Below are 22,773 nucleotides of genomic sequence, written 5' to 3'. Positions count from 1 at the left end.
GGTAGGGACAGATAAATCTGGGACCCAATTTTGTAGAGGGCTGACGTAGGAGAATATTACGGCTAGACACCCACACCATATCTCCCGGTGAAAACTCAAACTCTGGTAAGCGTCTGGCATCAGCATAAACTTTCTGACGGGAAACAGCATCTTGTAATTTTTTTGTACCTGAGGCCAAATCTGCTGAATATGTGTACTCCATTGCTCTAACACAGGAAATGGAGAGGTAGAGGATGGGAAGAAAGTAAACTTGGGATTCTGACCTGTAACTACCCAAAATGGTGATAGTTTGGTAGAGGAGCTGACAAGTTGTTAAGCAAACTCTGCAAATGGTAAATACTCTAACCACAACTCTTGACAGGCAGAGACGAAACAGCGGCGATACTGCTCTAAGGACTGGTTAGTTCTCTCCGTCTGTCCATTAGTCTCTGGATGAAAACCAGAAGAGAAGGACAGTTTGATTCCCACCAAAAGGTCACAGAAAGCACGCCAGAAACGAGAAACAAACTGGACCCCTCTGTCTGATACCACGTTTTCAGGAATGCCATGCAATCGAAACACATGTATAATGAAAAGTTTGTATGAGGGAGGGAGGCGAGGTGAGGCCAGCACTGCGATTCAGAATGTTTATTAGGATAATCAATAGTGAAGATCACTTACAGTCAGCATTTGGTCGGATGCAATGCGGATGTGGTGGGCGCCAGGTCTAGATCCCCCTGCGGACATCCGTTTCGCGCGTCTAGCGCTTGTTCACCGCAATGGGTAAAGATTGAAATGAAAAGTTTGGCTAATTCCTGCACAGGGGGCAATCCAGCGAGTGGCACAAAATGTGCCATTTTACTGAAACGGTCGACTACGACCCAAATTACTCTTTTACCTCCAGAGGAGGGCAAATCTACCACAAAATCCATCGAGAGATGGGACCAAGGTCTCGATGGAATGGGTAGTGGCCTAAGATGACCCCGGGGGGCAGCCCGGGAAACCTTACTTCTGGCACGGGTAGGACAAGCTGCTACAAAAGCTTTACAATCCTTGCTAATAGAAGGCCACCATACATGGTGGGACAACAGATCGAGACTTTTAGTCTCTCCCGGGTGTCCTGCCAATTTTGAGTCATGGAACACTTGATGTACTTGAAGTCTTAACTGCAATGGTACAAACTCAAGGCCAGGGGGTTTCTCAGGAGGGCTATCCTGTTGAAAAGGCTGTAATGTCTCATACAAATCTGAAAATTCTTGTGTGTGGGTGGCAGCCAACACACATCGTGTGGGCACAATACTTTTTGGAGGAATGTCCTGAGACGTCTCAGTTTCAAAGGTTCTAGATAGTGCGTCTGCTTTTACATTCTTGGACCCTGGTTTGTATGTGATTATAAAGTTAAACCGGGAAAAGAAATGTGCCCACCGTGCCTGTCTGGGGTTAAGTCTTTTGGCCCCCTCAATGTATTCCAGATTCTTATGATCTGTATAAACTGTGATGGGATGATTTGCTCCCTCTAACCAGTGCCTCCACTCCTCAAACGCCATTTCAAAAGCCAATAATTCACGATTACCAATGTCGTAATTACGCTCTGCTGAATTAAATTTCCTAGAAAAGAAGGCACAAGGCTGTAGACGTTCCGGCCGGCCGGAATACTGAGACAGGACCGCTCCCACCCCTAGTTTTGAAGCATCAACCTCCACAATAAAAGGTAGATTAACATCCGGGTGAGTGAGGATGGGAGCAGAGCAAAAGGCTGTTTTAAGGTCAGAAAAAGCCTTGTAGGCCTGCGGAGACCAATTTTCTGGATCCGCATCTTTTTTAGTCAGGTCAGTTAGAGGGGCAACCAATGAAAAGAAATTCTTAATAAATCTGCGGTAGTAGTTGGCAAAACCAATGAACCACTGAATAGCTTTAAGCCCCTTAGGAGGAGACTATTCTAGTACAGCTGACAGTTTTTTCTCGTCCATAGACAAACCGGTATCGGAAATGACATACCCCAGGAAAGGAATACTTGTAACTTCAAACAGGCATTTCTCCAGTTTAGCAAATAAAGAGTTTTCTCCTAACTTCTGCAGTAGCATTCTCACATGACCCCGGTGTTCAGGCAAAGATTTGGAAAAATTTGGATGTCATCTAAATAAACGACAACAAATTTCCCCAACATGTCTCTGAAAATATCGTTTACAAAATCCTGGAAGACGGCGGGTGCGTTACAGAGCCCAAACGGCATTACTAAATACTCATAATGGCCGTCGTGAGTATTAAAAGCCGTCTTCAACTCGTCCCCTTGTCTTATTCTGACTAAATTGTATGCTCCCCGTAAATCAAGCTTGGAGAAGATCCTAGCACCTGACACCTGAGCAAATAAATCATCAATTAACGGCAAAAGGTACCGCTTCTTTACCGTAATTTTATTCAACCCTCTGTAATCAATACATGGCCGAAGCCCACCATCTTTTTTTTTTCATAGCTACCTTTTCGGGCCCTGTGAGATTATACAAATGACCTCGAGGTGCCATCATCCCTGGTATAAGTTAAATGGGACAATCATAGGGTCTATGAGGTTGTAATTTGTCGGCAGACTGAGGGGAAAATCCATCAGAGAAATCTGTGTAGGGTTGTGGAATTAAATTCTGTTTAAGTTCGAGACTGAAAAGAGGAACGCCCCTTAAACACTCATCCTGACAGTGATGTGACCAGTTTGTGAGTTGTCCTGTGGACCAGTTTATGTGAGGGTTATGCAGTTGCAGCCATGGTAACCCTAACACAATAAGACTAGACGGCATTTTAAGCATGTATAACTGAATTTTTTCATGGTGCAAAGCTCCAACTTTGAGTGAAATTTCAGGTGTAATAGTGATCGGTGTTTTGGCCTGTAAAGGCGTATCATCAATAGCCGTGACGTACAACTTGCTCTGCAGAGGTATGGCAGGAATCCCCAGATCAGAAGCTAGGGTAGCATCAATAAAATTCCCTGCCGCACCAGAATCTATAAAGGCTTCAGACTGAAGCGACTTATCGCCCCAGTGTATGGTAACAGGAACCAAAATTGTCTTCATTTTAAGGGGAAAAACCGGCTCGCCCAGATGAAGTTCCCCAACTTCACCTAGGCGCTGGAGTTTTCGAAGCCTTCGTTGCTGAGCAAGTGTGAACGAAATGGCCCTTCTCTCCACAGTACATACACAATCCCTCCAGCTTCCTCCTAAGTTTCCCCGTTGGTGACAGTCGGGAGAAACCTAGTTGCATTGGTTCCTCATCGGTAGTTGTTTTGTCTGCCCTAAGGTTCCCTGAGGAGGAATAGACCCTACCCGGACGACGGTATCTAATCCGTCTGTCAACCTTAATGGCTAGAGAAATGGCCTCCTCTAGATTCCTGGGCTCAAGATGGCTAACCAATGCATCGTTAACTGAATCTGCTAAACTGAAAAGGAATTGGTCCAGGAGTGCTGCCCCACCCCATTTGACTGATACAGGCCACTTCTTAAATTCAGCCGCATAATCCTCAACAGTATGTTTCCCCTGCTGTAAACCTTGTAATTTACGCGCATATGTGGCTGAAACATCAGGCTCATCATATATAATGGCCATGGCCTCAAATAATTTTTCTACTGAGGATAAAGCTTCATGACCTGGCTCCAACCCATAAGCCCAGGTCTGAGCATCACCCTGCAACAAGGTCTTAACCAATGTAATATTCTGGGACTCAGTTCCCGAAGATCTGGCCCTGACTTCAAAATAGGACATACATCGATTACGGAAGTTACTGAAATCAGAACGTACCCCTGCAAATTTCTCTGGTAACGGCATTTTAGGTCCAATAATGGGTTGAATATGAACATTAGGCTGCGAGTTATTAGCGTTAACGGTGGCACTTAGCTGAGCAACAGAGTTGGTTAAATAGAACCAGAGATGAAGCACCCTCATGCATTTTATTACATTTATCAGTGGGAACATGACAGTAAACACCTATCATGCTTTCAGTTTTATTCTTCTCAGTCTAATCTATCAGTTATCAGCTGTGATAAGAATCCACCGACTGATTCAGTCTAGGTTTGACCTGGAATCATTATAGCTGAGTCACTCTTCTGTGGAGTCTTTTCAAGCCCAAGCCTGCCCCCTCCTGGCTCAGATTTCCTACTCAGAGCTGTTGACATGGGAGGGGCTGCTGCTACCGAGAAAGAAGCTCTGAAACAGACAAGTGTATCTGTGTGCAGTGTGCAGCCAGTCATTATCTACAGTATGCAGTTTCATTTCTATGAGAGACACTTCCTACAGGCAGCCACACAGCATACCAGAATAATAAAGTTGAAAGCACACAGATGAAAGGCAGCAGCAGCCCTGCTTGTCTATAGTCTCATAGAGGCTAGACAGCACATCCAGAACAGCTTATAACCTTGAAAGAAGAAGGGATATGAGCCGGCGACTATATTGGATATTTCCTGGAGGAATAATGGATAAAAAACACTCAAAAAGGCACACCAGAGTGGCGAAATTGTCAGGTAGAGCATTTATTCTTTACAAGCTATCGACCGATAAGTTTATTTTGTGTGAATCGTTCATCTCTGGTTCCCTTTTAACTGAGTCAGCTGATTCTGCTGAGTGGCCACTTGCTCAGAAAGTTGATTAACCACTCCGGCTAAAGAAGCAATCTGATTTTGCAGCTCATCCATTTTATGGGCCTTGATTGATAATATCACACTGGTGCGTGACGCGATAACTGACACAGATATAACAGTAATATAAGGTCTAGACCTGTCCGTACTTGTGCACAAGTATAATATCGAGGAACAAAGTCGTAAGGGGTAATCATAGTCAAATTCAAGCAGGGTCATATACGTGTATCAGATGTTTGTCGTATTGCAAGGATCAAATGGAAGCAGAGTCAGGGACAGGCCGAAGTCAGTAACGTAATCAGATGGCTGTCGTACAGAAGGATGAGGCTAAAGCAGTGTCAGGAGGCAGGCAAAAGTCGGTACACAGATAAATACACAGAATGATACACTCAATAATATCAGGAGGATATTACGAGAAATTACAATTACAGCTATCAATAGTAAGCAACAACAAGACTAACTGGGGTACTTATATATGGTGAGTACCACCATATATGATGTAGCTCAAAGCTAGCTAGGTCAAGAACCAGCAAACTGATCAGTATCAAGGCCAGTGAGCTACTGAAGCTCCTGGCCTTAAGTATTCCCTGGCATTTCCTCCACAACCACTCTCCCAAGGTGATGTCATCAAATGATATACCCTCAGATCCTCCTCCTCAGCCTGTAAAGGCTGCTCTGACTCGCGCGCATGCGTCTGGCCAATGTGCGCACGTGCATGTCCTGATTCACCGCAGAGGAGATGTCGGGGATGCCGCCCGACGTAGAAGATTCAGCCGAGGACTCCAGCGCAGAAGTCCCACCGCTCGCCTGGACCACGCCGGAGATGCCGCAGGACCTGCCACTGGAAGGTAAGGATGTTACACCATTACTCAAAATATCAAATGCATACACCATTACCACACATGTGAAATGCAAAAATCATTTACCAGTACCACAAATGTAGAAACCATTACCCAGATGTAAAATGCAGGAACCATTACCATGGATGTGAAATGCAGAAACCATTACCGTGGATGTGAAATGCAGAAACCATTACCAAACATGTGACATGCAGAAACCATTATCACAGAAATGGATGCAGAAACCATTACCACAGATGTGAAATGTGGAAACTGTTACCACAGATATGAAATGCAGACACCGTTACCATAGATGTGACATGCAAAAAAATGTTTGCCTCCGACACGTGAAATGCACATATTACTCCACATACATGAAATACAGCAAATGTTACCTAAATTCACATAACCCCTTATTTGTACTGTGGGGTGGATAAATGCGGGCTGTGGGAGGGAGAGAGAGAGAGGGAGGGAGGAAGGCTTAATTGCTGTTGGGGTGGAAAGGAGAAACGCTGGGTGCTGGTGGGGTGGGTGGGAAGAAGGGATAAATAGAGGTGGGAGAATTGCTGTTGGGGTGGGTGGGAAATGACGCTGCAGTATGTTGGATACGTGGATGGGAAATGCCACTGTGGTGGGTGGAAAACACGGGTGGAAAATGCTGGTGGGGTGGGTCACACTGGTGGCTGGGGGGGAGGGTGGGTCATACTGATGGGAAGGGTGGGGAATGGGTCAGGCTGGGGGCTAGTGGGTGGGTGAGGGGGGTGGGTCAGACTGATGGCTGGAAGGTGGAGTCAGGCCGGTGGCTAGTGGGTGGGTAGTAGTTGTGGGTCAGGCTGGTGTGGTGCCTAGTTGGTGAGTGGTTGTTTGGGGGTAGGTCAGACTGGTGGCTAGTGGGATTGGTTGGGCAGGCTGGTGGCTAATGGGGTGGGTGGGTCAGGCTGGTGGCTAGTGGGATTGGTTGGTCAGGATGGTGGCTAGTGGGGTGGGTAGGTCAGGCTGGTGGATAGTATGGTGGGTGGGTCAGGATGGTGGCTAGTAGGGTGGGGTAGGCTACAGCCTGGTGGCTAGTGGGGACAGTGGATCAAACTGTAGGCTGATGGGTCACACTGGTGGGCTGGTTGGGCGGGTGTGCAACTCACTTTGGGGCCCCTCTCCTGTCAATGAGCTCTCTTGCCACAGAAGATACAGCTTCACAGGCTCTGGGCTCTCTCAGACGCTAGAGCGTCAGCCAGCTGCCTGGTCCCTCTGTCTCTGCAATGCTGTGCACACTGAAACAGGAAGTAGTGTGAGCAGCATTGCAGAGGAGACAGTGTGGACCAGGAAGCTGGTAGCAGGTAACTAGCATCTGAGGGAGCTGGTGGCTAAAAGTCGGGCCCCTCTCCCCGTGCCCGGGCATTCCTGCGCCCCCCTACACCATCACCTGCAGTGATACCGGCCCATTGCGCCCCGCCAGAAACATTCGAGGGACTGTGGGAGGAGATTTGGGATAAGTGCCCTGAATCTCTTGCCCTATCTACGTGCCTGCTATGAGCAGATTGTGTAGGTAAACCCTCATACTACTACATGGAGGTGGTAAAATTGCTTAGTGATTGGCCAATCATAATTGAAAATCTGTACCAGGCTTTATGCCTGTTTGGTAAAAAATTCATGGGAGATAAGTTAACTCTACTAGGGGGAGGAGCCTGGCCTTATGAGCTTACATTCTAGAGGGGAGTGGGATGGAGACACTAGGGGGAGGAGCCTAGTCTTGTGAGCTTACAATCTAGAGGGGAGTGGGGTGGAGACACTAGGGGAGGAGCCTGGTCTTTTGAGCTTACATTCTAGATGGCAGTGGGGTGGAGACAGTAGGGGAGGAGCTTGCCCTTGTGAACTTACGGTGTAGATGGCAGTGGGATAAAGACAGTAGGGGGAGGAGCTTGCCCTTGTGAACTTACGGTGTAGATGGCAGTGGGGTAAAGACAGTAGGGGGAGGAGCTTGCCCTTAGTCTGCTGAAAGTGTGGTGGAGACACTAGGGGGAGGAGCCTGGTCTTGTGAGCTTACAATCTAGAGGGGAGTGTCATGGAGACACTAGGGGAGGAGTCTGGTCTTGTGAGCTTACAATCTAGATGGCAGTGTGGTGGAGACACTAGGGGAGGAGCCTGGCTAGGGGGAGGAGCCTGGTCTTGTGAGCTTAGAATCTAGAGGGGAGTGGGGTGAGACAATGGGCTCAATTCTGGTAGCTCTGTGAGGTAAATATTTTTTTGTAGGTAAAATACCTCATGAGGCATTTTCCTCTTCTTTTATCAATTCTGAAAGATTTTTCTCCATTTCCGAACATGAGGTAAAACATGAGGTAAATGCATAGAGTGAGGTAAAACATGAGGTATTTCAGTGGTAAGCCTACAGCAAATAAGTAATAGTCTTTAATTGTCTTCCATAACTTAGGATAGTCTTTGGAAGTTTTTTTTTTTGTTTTTTTTTGAGGTAAGGTGTATTTGATTATGTAGCAACCTATGAAAAGTAAATTTATAGGCATCCATTTAAAAAAAAAAAAAAAAATATCCAGCTCATTTACCTTTAGAGGCGGGGGGGGGGGGGGGGGGGGGGGGGTTAGGAGCACTTTTAGAGGCTGGGGGGAGGGGGGTCGGAACACTTTTAGAGGCTGAGGGAGGGGTCAGCACTTTTAGAGACTGGGGGTGTGAGTACTTTTAGAGGCTGGAGGTCTGGAAGGGGGGTTACAGCACTTTTACTTTTAGAGGCTGCTGGGGGGGGGGGGGGGGGGGGGCTCGGAGCACTTTTAGCCAGAGGGGGGGGGGATAGGAGTTTGCCGCAGTTTTACTTAATTTTTTTAAAAATAGAGGCTGTGGGTTGGAGCATTTTTTTTTTTTTTTTTTTTCCAACCAGAGGTTGGTGAATGGTGATGTTGAGGGGGGGGGGGGGGGGTTGTTATGTGACAGATATCACAATTCTGTCACAGCACTGCATTTATCATGTGGTAGAGGTAGGTCTAATTATGTGAGGTAAAAGACATGCAAACACGCACCTTATTTCACTTTAGAATTCAAGTGTGAGGTATTTCACTACTAAATACCACACATTTTTAGTAGAAAATTACCACATGCATTACCTCATGAAATTACATGAGGTAAAACTTTACTTAATCCATTCTCGTTCCGTCGTTTTCACTTGAGCAATGTTCACCTCCCATTCATTAGCCTATAACTTTATCACTACTTATCACAATGAACTGATCTAGATCTTGTTTTTTCCGCCACCAATTAGGCTTTCTTTGGGGGGTACATTTTGCTAAGAGCCACTTTACTGTAAATGCATTTTAACAGGAAGAATAAGAAAAAAACGGAAATAATTCATTATTTCTCAGTTTTCAGCCATTATAGTTTTAAAATAATACATGCCTCCATAATTAAAACTCACGTATTGTATTTGCCCATATGTCCCGGTTATTACACCGTTAAAATTATGTCCCTATCACAATGTATGGCGACAATATTTTATTTGGAAATATAGGTGCATTTTTTCCGTTTTGCATCTATCACTATTTACAAGTTTAAAATAACAAAAATAGAAATATTTCATCTTTACATTGATATTTAAAACGTTTAGACCCTTAGGTAAATATTTACATGTTTTTTTTTTTTTTATTGTAATGTTTTTTTTTTTTTTTTTTTTTTTTGTATTAAACATTTTATTTGGGTAGTTTTGGGAGGGTGGGATGTAAACAATAGGTTTATAATGTAAATGTGTGTTGATTTTTATTTTTTTTACTTTTAGTTGTAGTATTACTTTTTGGCCACAAGATGGCGGCCATGAGTTTGTTTACATGACGTCACTCTAAGCGTAACATACGCTTAGAGAGACGCATGGGGGACGCTACAGCCAGAAAAAGCGAAGCTTCCGAGAGAAGCTGTCGCTTTTTCAGCGGGGGAGAGGAATCAGTGATCGGGCACCATAGCCCGATTCACTGATTACCTGGCTAACGAACCGGGGGGCGGGAGCTCGCGTGCACGCGCGCGATCGGCCGCGGGATCGGGCATGGTTCCTGGACGTAGTTTCTACGTCCAAACTACGTCCAGGAACTAAGATAGGTTAAACTACCAGAATTCAAAAGTTGATTTCCCTCATGAGGTAAACCCAATTCCATGAGGTAATTATTTACTAAAACGCTACCAGAATTGAGCCCAATGAGCCTTGGCATCTGGCGATAACAAATGAGAAGCTTGTATGAAGAGATGCATTATAAAATGTGTCAGTGCCTCCCAGTGTTCTGTCCCGGGCGAAATGATGTTACTGTAGCCACTATAGAGACATGCAGCATTCACCTGTAATATTGTACCATGAGAAGTAATATCTGCTTCATGTGAGTCAGTAATGGTGCTTGTGTTGTTGTGTTCAGGTCTTCAGGCTGGCTTCAGCTGAACAGTAATACCCAGCAGCTGACAAGATGGCGGCATCCAGCACTTCAGGTAAAGAAACATAATTGTCTGCTGTCTGATGTTTATATGTGAGGCAGCGGCAGCACCGGCGCACACCCAGTTTAATAGGACACTTACAACTTTGTATAGGATTTGTTTTATAAAGGTATGTATTATAGGCCGCTGGATTCGGGGAGCAGTAAGTAATCAGCAGTCACATCAAGGTGCCAGACTGAAGTGACAGCAGAGTGTCCGGCACCTTGCTAAGTGCAGTGGCTACTTGTTCAGGAGGCACTTAAATATTCACTATATAGGTAGTCCCTGGTTACTGAACAAGATAGGGACTGTAGGTTCATTCTTAACCTGAATCTGTTCTTAAATTGGAACACTGTACCATCCCTGTCCCTCTGTCCTCCTCTGTGTCACCTCTGTCTCCTGTATCTCCTTAAGGTGCCCATACACTCGTCAGATTGGCAGCAGATAGATAAGAAATGCATCTGATGATCTATCTCAGTGTTTCTCAACATTTTATAAGTGTGTACCCCTTTTAAAACCCTGAACTCATCTAGTACCCCCTAGCATAGTAAACATGATCACAAATACCCCTTGACAAATATATATTTAATCGTAGTACATGCTAATTGCTTCTAAACAATGTGCAAGCATTTATTATTGCTTTTAATTAGCTAAAATACTAATTTGGTGTTGTTTAAATAAGAATTATAATTTTCTAAATCTCTAAATTTGTTATTCTTGGTTAAGTATATCAAGCCCGAGTACCCCCTGGACCCATCAGAAGTACCCCCTGGGGTACGCGTACCGCATGTTGAGAACCTAGGATCTATCTGATGCGTTTTTAGAACATTTTTTACCAGGATAGAATTCCAATAGATTTCAGTTTGAAATCTGTTGAAATTCGATCTGATGGCATTTTTTTGCCATCAGATTTCCATTAAGGCCAATGCAAACTGATAAGCAATCTCATCAGATCGACCTAAATTTTCCACCCTGCTAGTTCGATGGAAATCCATCGAAATCGGCCATCGATCGGTCGATTAGCCAAGCGATTTGCAATCGATCTATCGATCGATCGATTGGAATCGATCGGTCGGCCAGAAAATCGGCTGAGTGTATGGGCCCCTTTATACAAGTTTAAAAGCCATTTTTTTTTCTTTGAATTTTTTAAAATCGATTTTCTCAAAAATGATGTCCAATTTGAAAAATGTTTTTTGACTTGTTCCCACAAAATCACATAATCCACGCCGTTCATAAGTTGGGGACTACCTGTAGGGAGAACTTTGGATTAATATTCACCCATAATAATAATAAAGCATCCCTCCTTATCTGAGATTTGAGATTGTACTTCCATAGGAAAACTATTGTTAAGGAGTGTAATAACTCCCCTGTGTTTAGATGTTGATGATATAAAGTATCTTTGAGGCCTCTTGCACACTGCACGTGATTCCGATTCAGATTCCGCTTTTTAATCAGTTTTTACATCCGATTCAGATTCCGATTTGCAGTGTGCAGGGAGCAGACTGCAAATCAGAATCTGAATCGGATGTAAAAACTGATTAAAAAGCGGAATCTGAATCTGAATCGCGTGCAGTGTGCAAGAGGCCTGATAGTGTTTGTTGAAGTACATAGGGTGGGAAGACACCATGAAGTGGGTTTCTGTATACATGATACGTGTGTTTTAAGAAGGCAAACCTGTTTTGCATAACATTTTTAGTAAGAGGGCTTTTTGGCCCATTGTCGCCCCTTACACACTCCTGGGGGTTCTGGTTCACCATGAGCTTGCTGGTTAGTCTGTACCTCTGGGTGTTACAAGCCCTACTGCATAGAGCCAAATTAATCCATGCCATGCACTGATGAGGATCAAACAATCCAAAACAGTCTGTATGCATGTTGGATTATTGTGGCTCTGTACTAATAACAAGCTGACACACCATTGCATTCCAGCGGATCTGGAGGTGTGTCTAGCTTACTGGGGCAACAAAGAGTGATTTACATATTTAACAGTGATGCTATTTGCATATTCAGCTGTGTTGCATTGTGGGAGACATCATATGCTCCCTCCAATCTGAATGATCACAAATACCTTCTGTTTTAAGAAGGCAAACTTTTGTTTTGCATAACATTTTAGTAAAGCTGCATCCGCACGGTACAATTTTGCATCAGATCGACGGGTGATTTGATAAGAAGTTGCATCGTAGGTAGGCGTCCAAACTGCTCCCGACTGATAATGCGATCGATTTTGCATTTATAACTACCCAAAATTGGCCGTGTTATCAATCGCGATCCAGTCGGAGCGGTTGGAAATTATCGGATTGATCCGTTAATCATACTGAAAATTGTTCTGTGTATATGTAGCTTAAAGGGAAGGTTCAGGGTGGCTGTTAAAAAAATAAAAATGCCCATCCACTTACCTGGGGCTTCCTCCAGCCCGTGGCAGCCAGAACGTGCCCTCGCCGCCGCTCCACAGGCTCCCGGAGGCCGACCCGACCTGGCCAGGCCGGCGGCCAGGTCGGGCTCTTCTGCGCTCCAAGGCCTGGCACTTCTGCGTCCCACGCCGGCGCGCTGACGTCATCGGACGTCCGCCGGGCTGTACTGCGCAGGCGCAGAACTACTGCTACTACGCCTGCGGTTCAAATCCCAGCCAGGGCTCTATATGCATGGAGTTTGTATGTTCTCCCTGTGTCTGTGTGGGTTTCCTCCGGGGACTCTGGTTTCCTTCCACATCCCAAAAACATATACATGCGCTACACAATACACAAAGAGACACATTTCATTCTGAAATCTATTAGAAATCTGTTCCTAGTGTGTGGCACACATCAGATAAGTTCCTGTCAGATTCGACTTGACAGGCATCTGCCAGAAATCTATCTGATGGTCGAATCTGCTGCAAATCTATAAGTGTATGGCCACTTTTACACATCATCACAGCACAGCTCAGGCACAGTTCACAGCCCTCATTACCCTTAGGGCTGGTTTACACGGACGGCAGGTGACGTTGGGGCGGCCGGGAATCAGCGTCGTCCTTTGACGTCTCGTCTGGGGGCGGCGGTACTGCAATAGTCTGCTTCCCGTCGCAATGACGTTTCTCGTCCCCATAAGGGGACATGAAGCCGCGGTGGCTAGCCGGCCCTGGATGTCGCATGCGGCTTCTAAAGCCGGCCGAAAAGACGCAATAAATCGGGATCGGAAAAAAAAATTATATAACCAAAGCAGTTCATTACCCCCTGCTGGACTCACTTTTGCCCTCTCTCTGCTTGGCTCTCATGCCTGCTGGGCTTCTTGTAATGCTGCCTCTGCCTGTCTCTATGCTGTGTTCTCTCTCTGCTTGGCTCTCATGCCTGCTGGGCTTCTTGTAATGCTGTCTCTGCCTGTCTCTATGCTGTGTTCTCTCTCTGCTTGGCTCTCATGTCTGCTAGGCTTCTTGTAATGCTGTCTCTGCCTGTCTCTATGCTGTGTTCTCTCTCTGCTTGGCTCTCATGCCTGCTGGGCTTCTTGTAATGCTGCCTCTGCCTGTCTCTATGCGGTGTGCTCTCTCTGCTTGGCTCTCATGCCTGCTGGGCTTCTTGTAATGCTGCCTCTGCCTGTCTCTATGCTGTGTTCGCTCTCTGCTTGGCTCTCATGCCTGCTGGGCTTCTTGTAATGCTGTCTCTGCCTGTCTCTATGCTGTGTTCGCTCTCTGCTTGGCTCTCATGCCTGCTGGGCTTCTTGTAATGCTGTCTCTGCCTGTCTCTATGCGGTGTTCTCTCTCTGCTTGGCTCTCATGCCTGCTGGGCTTCTTGTAATGCTGTCTCTGCCTGTCTCTATGCGGTGTTCTCTCTCTGCTTGGCTCTCATGCCTGCTGGGCTTCTTGTAATGCTGTCTCTGCCTGTCTCTATGCGGTGTTCTCTCTCTGCTTGGCTCTCATGCCTGCTGGGCTTCTTGTAATGCTGTCTCTGCCTGTCTCTATGCGGTGTTCTCTCTCTGCTTGGCTCTCATGCCTGCTGGGCTTCTTGTAATGCTGTCTCTGCCTGTCTCTATGCTGTGTTCTCTCTCTGCTTGGCTCTCATGCCTGCTGGGCTTCTTGTAATGCTGTCTCTGCCTGTCTCTATGCTGTGTTCTCTCTCTGCTTGGCTCTCATGTCTGCTGGGCTTCTTGTAATGCTGTCTCTGCCTGTCTCTATGCTGTGTTCGCTCTCTGCTTGGCTCTCATGCCTGCTGGGCTTCTTGTAATGCTGTCTCTGCCTGTCTCTATGCTGTGTTCTCTCTCTGCTTGGCTCTCATGCCTGCTGGGCTTCTTGTAATGCTGTCTCTGCCTGTCTCTATGCGGTGTTCTCTCTCTGCTTGGCTCTCATGCCTGCTGGGCTTCTTGTAATGCTGCCTCTGCCTGTCTCTATGCGGTGTGCTCTCTCTGCTTGGCTCTCATGCCTGCTGGGCTTCTTGTAATGCTGTCTCTGCCTGTCTCTATGCGGTGTTCTCTCTCTGCTTGGCTCTCATGCCTGCTGGGCTTCTTGTAATGCTGTCTCTGCCTGTCTCTATGCGGTGTGCTCTCTCTGCTTGGCTCTCATGCCTGCTGGGCTTCTTGTAATGCTGTCTCTGCCTGTCTCTATGCTGTGTTCTCTCTCTGCTTGGCTCTCATGCCTGCTGGGCTTCTTGTAATGCTGTCTCTGCCTGTCTCTATGCGGTGTTCTCTCTCTGCTTGGCTCTCATGCCTGCTGGGCTTCTTGTAATGCTGTCTCTGCCTGTCTCTATGCGGTGTTCTCTCTCTGCTTGGCTCTCATGCCTGCTGGGCTTCTTGTAATGCTGTCTCTGCCTGTCTCTATGCTGTGTTCGCTCTCTGCTTGGCTCTCATGCCTGCTGGGCTTCTTGTAATGCTGTCTCTGCCTGTCTCTATGCTGTGTTCTCTCTCTGCTTGGCTCTCATGCCTGCTGGGCTTCTTGTAATGCTGTCTCTGCCTGTCTCTATGCTGTGTTCGCTCTCTGCTTGGCTCTCATGCCTGCTGGGCTTCTTGTAATGCTGTCTCTGCCTGTCTCTATGCAGTGTTCTCTCTCTGCTTGGCTCTCATGCCTGCTGGGCTTCTTGTAATGCTGTCTCTGCCTGTCTCTATGCTGTGTTCTCTCTCTGCTTGGCTCTCATGCCTGCTGGGCTTCTTGTAATGCTGTCTCTGCCTGTCTCTATGCTGTGTTCTCTCTCTGCTTGGCTCTCATGCCTGCTGGGCTTCTTGTAATGCTGTCTCTGCCTGTCTCTATGCTGTGTTCTCTCTCTGCTTGGCTCTCATGCCTGCTGGGCTTCTTGTAATGCTGTCTCTGCCTGTCTCTATGCTGTGTTCTCTCTCTGCTTGGCTCTCATGCCTGCTGGGCTTCTTGTAATGCTGTCTCTGCCTGTCTCTATGCGGTGTTCTCTCTCTGCTTGGCTCTCATGCCTGCTGGGCTTCTTGTAATGCTGTCTCTGCCTGTCTCTATGCGGTGTTCTCTCTCTGCTTGGCTCTCATGCCTACTGGGCTTCTTGTAATGCTGTCTCTGCCTGTCTCTATGCGGTGTTCTCTCTCTGCTTGGCTCTCATGCCTGCTGGGCTTCTTGTAATGCTGTCTCTGCCTGTCTCTATGCTGTGTTCTCTCTCTGCTTGGCTCTCATGCCTGCTGGGCTTCTTGTAATGCTGTCTCTGCCTGTCTCTATGCTGTGTTCTCTCTCTGCTTGGCTCTCATGCCTGCTGGGCTTCTTGTAATGCTGTCTCTGCCTGTCTCTATGCGGTGTGCTCTCTCTGCTTGGCTCTCATGCCTGCTGGGCTTCTTGTAATGCTGTCTCTGCCTGTCTCTATGCGGTGTTCTCTCTCTGCTTGGCTCTCATGCCTGCTGGGCTTCTTGTAATGCTGTCTCTGCCTGTCTCTATGCGGTGTGCTCTCTCTGCTTGGCTCTCATGCCTGCTGGGCTTCTTGTAATGCTGTCTCTGCCTGTCTCTATGCTGTGTTCTCTCTCTGCTTGGCTCTCATGCCTGCTGGGCTTTTTGTAATGCTGTATCTGCCTGTCTCTATGCTGTGTTCTCTCTGCTTGGCTCTCATGCCTGCTGGGCTTTTTGTAATGCTGTCTCTGCCTGTCTCTATGCTGTGTTCTTTCTCTGCTTGGCTCTCATGCCTGCTGGGCTTCTTGTAATGCTGCCTCTGCCTGTCTCTATGCTGTGTTCTCTCTCTGCTTGGCTCTCATGCCTGCTGGGCTTCTTGTAATGCTGTCTCTTCCTGTCTCTATGCTGTGTTCTCTCTCTGCTTGGCTCTCATGCCTGCTGGGCTTTTTGTAATGCTGTATCTGCCTGTCTCTATGCTGTGTTCTCTCTGCTTGGCTCTCATGCCTGCTGGGCTTTTTGTAATGCTGTCTCTGCCTGTCTCTATGCTGTGTTCTCTCTCTGCTTGGCTCTCATGCCTGCTGGGCTTCTTGTAATGCTGCCTCTGCCTGTCTCTATGCTGTGTTCTCTCTCTGCTTGGCTCTCATGCCTGCTGGGCTTCTTGTAATGCTGTCTCTGCCTGTCTCTATGCTGTGTTCTCTCTCTGCTTGGCTCTCATGCCTGCTGGGCTTCTTGTAATGCTGTCTCTGCCTGTCTCTATGCTGTGTTCTCTCTCTGCTTGGCTCTCATGCCTGCTGGGCTTCTTGTAATGCTGTCTCTGCCTGTCTCTATGCGGTGTTCTCTCTCTGCTTGGCTCTCATGTCTGCTGGGCTTCTTGTAATGCTGTCTCTGCCTGTCTCTATGCTGTGTTCTCTCTCTGCTTGGCTCTCATGCCTGCTGGGCTTCTTGTAATGCTGTCTCTGCCTGTCTCTATGCGGTGTTCCCTCTCTGCTTGGCTCTCATGCCTGCTGGGCTTCTTGTAATGCTGTCTCTGCCTGTCTCTATGCTGTGTTCTATCTCTGCTTGGCTCTCATGCCTGCTGGGCTTCTTGTAATGCTGTCTCTGCCTGTCTCTATGCGGTGTGCTCTCTCTGCTTGGCTCTCATGCCTGCTGGGCTTCTTGTAATGCTGTCTCTGCCTGTCTCTATGCTGTGTTCTCTCTCTGCTTGGCTCTCATGCCTGCTGGGCTTCTTGTAATGCTGTCTCTGCCTGTCTCTATGCTGTGTTCTCTCTCTGCTTGGCTCTCATGCCTGCTGGGCTTCTTGTAATGCTGTCTCTGCCTGTCTCTATGCGGTGTTCCCTCTCTGCTTGGCTCTCATGCCTGCTGGGCTTCTTGTAATGCTGTCTCTGCCTGTCTCTATGCGGTGTTCTCTCTCTGCTTGGCTCTCATGCCTGCTGGGCTTCTTGTAATGCTGTCTCTGCCTGTCTCTATGCTGTGTTCTCTCTCTGCTTGGCTCTCATGCCTGCTGGGCTTCTTGTAATGCTGTCTCTGCCTGTCTCTATGCTGTGTTCTCTCTCTGCTTGGCTCTCATGTCTGCTGGGCTTCTTGTAATGCTGTCTCTGCCTGTCTCTATGCTGTGTTCTCTCTCTGCTTGGCTCTCATGTCTGCTGGGCTTCTTGTAATGCTGTCTCTGCCTGTCTCTATGCTGTGTTCTCTCTCTGCTTGGCTCTCATGCCTGCTGGGCTTCTTGTAATGCTGTCTCTGCCTGTCTCTATGCTGTGTTCTCTCTCTGCTTGGCTCTCATGTCTGCTGGGCTTCTTGTAATGCTGTCTCTGCCTGTCTCTATGCTGTGTTCTCTTTCTGCTTGGCTCTCATGCCTGATGGGCTTCTTGTAATGCTGTCTCTGCCTGTCTCTATGCTGTGTGCTCTCTCTGCTTGGCTCTCATGCCTGCTGGGCTTCTTGTAATGCTGTCTCTGCCTGTCTCTATGCTGTGTTCTCTCTCTGCTTGGCTCTCATGCCTGCTGGGCTTCTTGTAATGCTGTCTCTGCCTGTCTCTATGCTGTGTTCTCTCTCTGCTTGGCTCTCATGCCTGCTGGGCTTCTTGTAATGCTGTCTCTGCCTGTCTCTATGCTGTGTTCTCTCTCTGCTTGGCTCTCATGCCTGCTGGGCTTCTTGTAATGCTGTCTCTGCCTGTCTCTATGCTGTGTTCTCTCTCTGCTTGGCTCTCATGCCTGCTGGGCTTCTTGTAATGCTGTCTCTGCCTGTCTCTATGCGGTGTGCTCTCTCTGCTTGGCTCTCATGCCTGCTGGGCTTCTTGTAATGCTGTCTCTGCCTGTCTCTATGCGGTGTGCTCTCTCTGCTTGGCTCTCATGCCTGCTGGGCTTCTTGTAATGCTGCCTCTGCCTGTCTCTATGCTGTGTTCTCTCTCCCTCTTTCTGCTGGGCTATCTGCTGTGCAAGGGGAGGAGGGTCTCATCCGTGCTCTTGTACTGGTCTGTCTCCACTCTGCTTTATGTCCCTTCACTTCTCTGCACTGACAGTTTCCCTCTTTCGCTTTCCACACCTCTCTGAGTCTCTATCCTCCCTCCAGCTTTGTGGTCGCCTCCCTCCATCCCCTCGTCTACTCAGTTCTTTCCCTCCCCTGACACTTTGCATCTCTCTCACATCTCTTCACATTCCTGCTCGCTGCTGTCTGCTTGCTGTAATATCCCTACTGTCAGCATTCTTTTTACATTGGATGTCAAGGGGAAATTTCCCAACCCCCCCAGTTAGTGTTAGTGGGCTGAGATTTCCCCTCTGATATAGCCCTGTGTGCAGAGCCCACTAAATCTGTGACTGCTCATGATGCGCTGTGCATGCTCCCCCAGCAATTTTTTAAAGCATGTCATTAGAAAAGTGAAAAGGTTAAAGTGACTAGGGGTGCTTGGATACCCCCGATCATGTACTGTATATACATGTATACATGTATATACGTATATACATGTGTATATATACACATGGGCGATCTTAGTAAAAGAAATAAAAAAAGCACCACTTTCATTTTTCCCTCCCCCCCCCTCATGTCACGCCGCCCAATGTCACACCGCACCACCGCTCGGCCGTCCTGATTGGCTGGAAGAAGATCGGAGCAGAAAGGGATCCCGCCGGCTAGGGAGAGACGCCTGGATCCTGCTGGCAGCGCCGATCGCGTGCAGGACCCAGGAAAATGCAGTGCATGGCAAATTTGGGCCAGCCCGAGCTGAGCTCGGGAATACCGCTCTGGGTAAGTGAAACCCAGCCCGAGCTCAGCTCGGGAATACCGCCAGGGGGGTTAATATGTGTGTGGTGACTGGTGACAATTGGACAAATGTACGTTTTTGTTGTTGTTGTTTTTTTACGGACCAATATACAAATACAGGTCCTTTTCAAAAGATTAGCATATTGTGATAAAGTTCATTATTTTCTTTAACTACTTTCGCCTCCTGGACGTACTAGCTACGTCCAGGAGGCCATGTGCGCATGCGCCCGCTCCTTGCCCGCGGTTCGTTAACCAGGCAATCAGTGAATCGGGCTATGGCGCCCGATCACTGATTCCTCTCCTCCGCAGAAAAAGCGTCAGCTTCTCTCGGACGCTTCACTTTTTCTGGCTCTAGCGTCCCCATGCTTCCCTCTAAGTGTGTATGTCACGCTTAGAGTGACATCATGTAAACAAACTCATGGCTGCCATCTTGTGGCCAAAAAGTAAAACTACTGTACAACCAAATGTAAAAAAAAAAAAATCAACACATATTTACTGAAACAAAATTACTGTTTACATCCCACCCTCTCAAAAATACCCAAATAAAATGTTTAATATTAAAAAAAACAAATAAAATGTACATAAAAAAAACATGTAAATATTTACCTAAGGGTCTAAACTTTTTAAATATATATTTTTTTTTTTTTTAATTTTAAACATGTAAATAATGATGGATGTAAAAAGGAAAAAATGCACCTTTATTTCCAAATAAAATATTGTCGCCATACATTGTTATAGGGACATAATTTAAACGGTGTAACAACCGGGACAAATGGGCAAATACAATACGTGAGTTTTAATTATGGAGGCATGTATTATTTTAAAACTATAATGGCTGAAAACTGAGAAATAAGAATTTTTTCAGTTTTTTCTTATTCTTCCTGTTAAAATGCATTTACAGTAAAGTGGCTCTTAGCAAAATGTACCCCCCCCCCCCCCAAAGAAAGCCTAATTGGTGGCGGAAAAAACAAGATATAGATCAGTTCATTGTGATAAGTAGTGATAAAGTTATAGGCTAATGAATGGGAGGTGAACATTGCTCGGATGCATAAAGTGAAAATGACTGAAGGCTGAAGTGGTTAATGTACTGATAAACATTACACTTTCATATATTTTAGATTCATTACACACAACTGAAGTAGTTCAAGCCTTTTATTGTTTTAATATTGATGATTTTGGCATACAGCTCATAAAAACCCCAAATTCCTATCTCAAAAAATTTGCATATTTCAATCGCCCAATTTAAAAAAAAAAGTGTTTTTAAAACAAAAGTCAACCTTCAAATAATTATGTTCAGTTGTGCACTCAATACTTGGTCGGGAATCCTTTTGCAGAAATGACTGCTTCAATGCGGCGTGGCATAGAAGCAATCAGCCTGTGGCACTGCTCAGGTGTTATGGAGGCCCAGGATGCTTCGATAGCGGCCTTAAGCTCATCCAGAGTGTTGGGTCTTGCGTTCTCTTCACAATATCCCACAGATTCTCTATGGGGTTCAGGTCAGGAGAATTGGCAGGCCAATTGAGCACAGTAATTCCATGGTCAGCAAACCATTTACCAGTGGTTTTGGCACTGTGAGCAAGTGCCAGGTTGTGCTGAAAAATGAAATCTTCATCTCCATAAAGCTTTTCAGCAGATGGAAGCATGAAGTGCTCCAAAATCTCCTGATAGCTAGCTGCATTGACCCTGCCCTTGATAAAACACAGTGGACCAACACCAGCAGCTGACATGGCACCCCAGACCATCACTGACTGTGGATACTTGACACTGGACTTCAGGCATTTTGGCATTTCCCTCTCCCCAGTCTTCCTCCAGACTCTGGCACCTTGATTTCAGAATGACATGCAAAGGTTGCTTTCATCCGAAAAAAGTACTTTCGACCACTGAGCAATAGTCCAGTGCTGCTTCTCTGTAGCCCAGGTCAGGCGCTTCTGCCGCTGTTTCTGGTTCAAAAGTGGCTTGATTGGGGAATGCGGCACCTGTAGCCCATTTCCTGCACACGCCTGTACACGGTGGCTCTGGATGTCTCTACTCCAGACTCAGTCCACTGCTTCCGCAGGTCCCCCAAGGTCTGGAATCGGTCCTTCTCCACAATCTTCCTCAGGGTCCGGTCACCTCTTCTCGTTGTGCCGCGTTTTCTGCCACACTTTTTCCTTCCCACTGAGGTGCCTTGATACAGCACTCTGGGAACAGCCTATTCGTTCAGAAATTTCTTTCTGTGTCTTACTCTCTTGCTTGAGGGTGTCAATGATGGCCTTGTGGACAGCAGTCAGGTCGACAGTCTTATGCTGGGGATACACGGTACGTTTCTGTACCGTGTATCGACCAGCTGATCCGGCCAGCATAATATTCAGCTGGCCTGATCAAGCCGCTCGACCCCCACCCGCTCGGGGACACGGGGACGCGGCTGGGGTCGATCCGGCGGCTAATCGGATCTACCTGTGTATTCCCGGCATTACCCATGATTGCGGTTTTGAGTAATGAACCAGGCTGGGAGTTTTTAAAAGCCTCAGGAATCTTTTGCAGGTGTTTAGAGTTAATTAGTTGATTCAAATGATTAGGTTAATAGCTCGTTTTGAGAACCTTTTCATGATATGCTAATTTTTTGAGATAGGAATTTTGTGTTTTCATGAGCTGTATGCCAAAATCATCAATATTAAAACAATAAAAGGTTTGAACTACTTCAGTTGTGTGTAATGAATCTAAAATGTATGATAGTCTAATATTTATCAGTACATTACAGAAAATAATGAACTTTATCACAATATGCTAATTTTTTGAGAAGGACCTGTAGTAGTAGCTCACTTCACTACATGTACACAGATGGTCAGTGACGGTGAGTAAACTACTAGTATACTACAACGCAAGTGAAAGTAACAGTCAGTAAGTCTAGTCAGTCACTAAACTGAACTGACTCTGGTAATGAACAGAACACTAATGACAGAGAGAGTGACAGTGAGTGCAATGGTTTGTTTGTGTGGACACGGCAAGAGACGCAGACTGTCTGCAGACACAGCCATGTTTGAGCGATTCAACTGGTGAAACTCTTGTGATTTTTGTCTCACAAACCGTCACTTAGTCTGTTGATGTCCTGTCATGTGTACGAAAATCTTCTACAGACAGCAGAGTCGCTACCATAGTACTACTACTATACATAGTCTGTGGCAGACAGCTTCCGGCGTGATACATTTGGAGAGCCTGCATTTTTACCATACGGTCTTGGTGTGAGCAGGAAGCATGGAGGGGTGCACTTATTTTTGCATGTGGAGGTGTTGGTGAAAGGAAGTTGTATCAACTGGATTACGCTATGGTTTGTACGATTTTGTCTTTGAGTTTTATATAGGAAGAAGCCGATCGACTGATAAGTTATATGAACAAGTGCAGCACGGTGGTGTAGTGGTTAGGGCTCTCGCCTTGCAGCGCTGGGTCCCCGGTTCGAATCCCAGCCAGGGCACTTTCTGCAAGGAGTTTGTATGTTCTCCCCGTGCCTGCGTGAGTTTCCTCCGGGTACTCCAGTTTCCTCCCACATCCCAAAAACATACAGATAAGTTAATTGGCTCACCCTTAAATTGGCCCTAGACTACAGTACTTACACTACATAATACAAACATAGACATATGATAATAGTAAGGATTAGATTGTGAGCTCTTTTGAGGGACAGTTAGTGACAAGACAATATATATATACTGTACAGCGCTGCGTAAGATGTTGGCGCTATATAAATACGAAATAATAATAATAACTAGCCGTATGCATACGAGGGTAGAGGGCAGGAAGGGGGTATTGGGCACAACGGCAGGGAGGGGGGTTGGACCCCCCTCAACTGGGTCCCCCATGTGCACTCCC

At 46.6% G+C, this 22,773-nt stretch overlaps 1 protein-coding gene across 7 annotated transcripts in view; it reads left to right on the top strand.

The window, feature by feature from the left end:
- The window catches only part of LOC137532296 (NACHT, LRR and PYD domains-containing protein 3-like), a 784,203-nt gene that overhangs the window by 31,874 nt on the left and 729,556 nt on the right, over positions 1 to 22,773 (top strand). For all 7 annotated transcript variants that reach the window (XR_011023906.1, XM_068252693.1, XM_068252702.1 and 4 more), the window contains exon 2: positions 9,829 to 9,898. Coding sequence is in view for 6 of the 7 variants with exons in the window: in XM_068252693.1 (XP_068108794.1) it covers positions 9,877 to 9,898 (22 nt within the window). In the remaining variant the exon portion in view is untranslated. The remainder of the gene's footprint in view (positions 1 to 9,828; positions 9,899 to 22,773) is intronic.

The sequence above is a fragment of the Hyperolius riggenbachi genome, chromosome 1 (genome assembly GCF_040937935.1).
Source record: "Hyperolius riggenbachi isolate aHypRig1 chromosome 1, aHypRig1.pri, whole genome shotgun sequence".
In the NCBI taxonomy this organism is placed as follows: domain Eukaryota; kingdom Metazoa; phylum Chordata; class Amphibia; order Anura; family Hyperoliidae; genus Hyperolius; species Hyperolius riggenbachi.
This window is presented reverse-complemented; position numbering and strand designations above follow the sequence as displayed.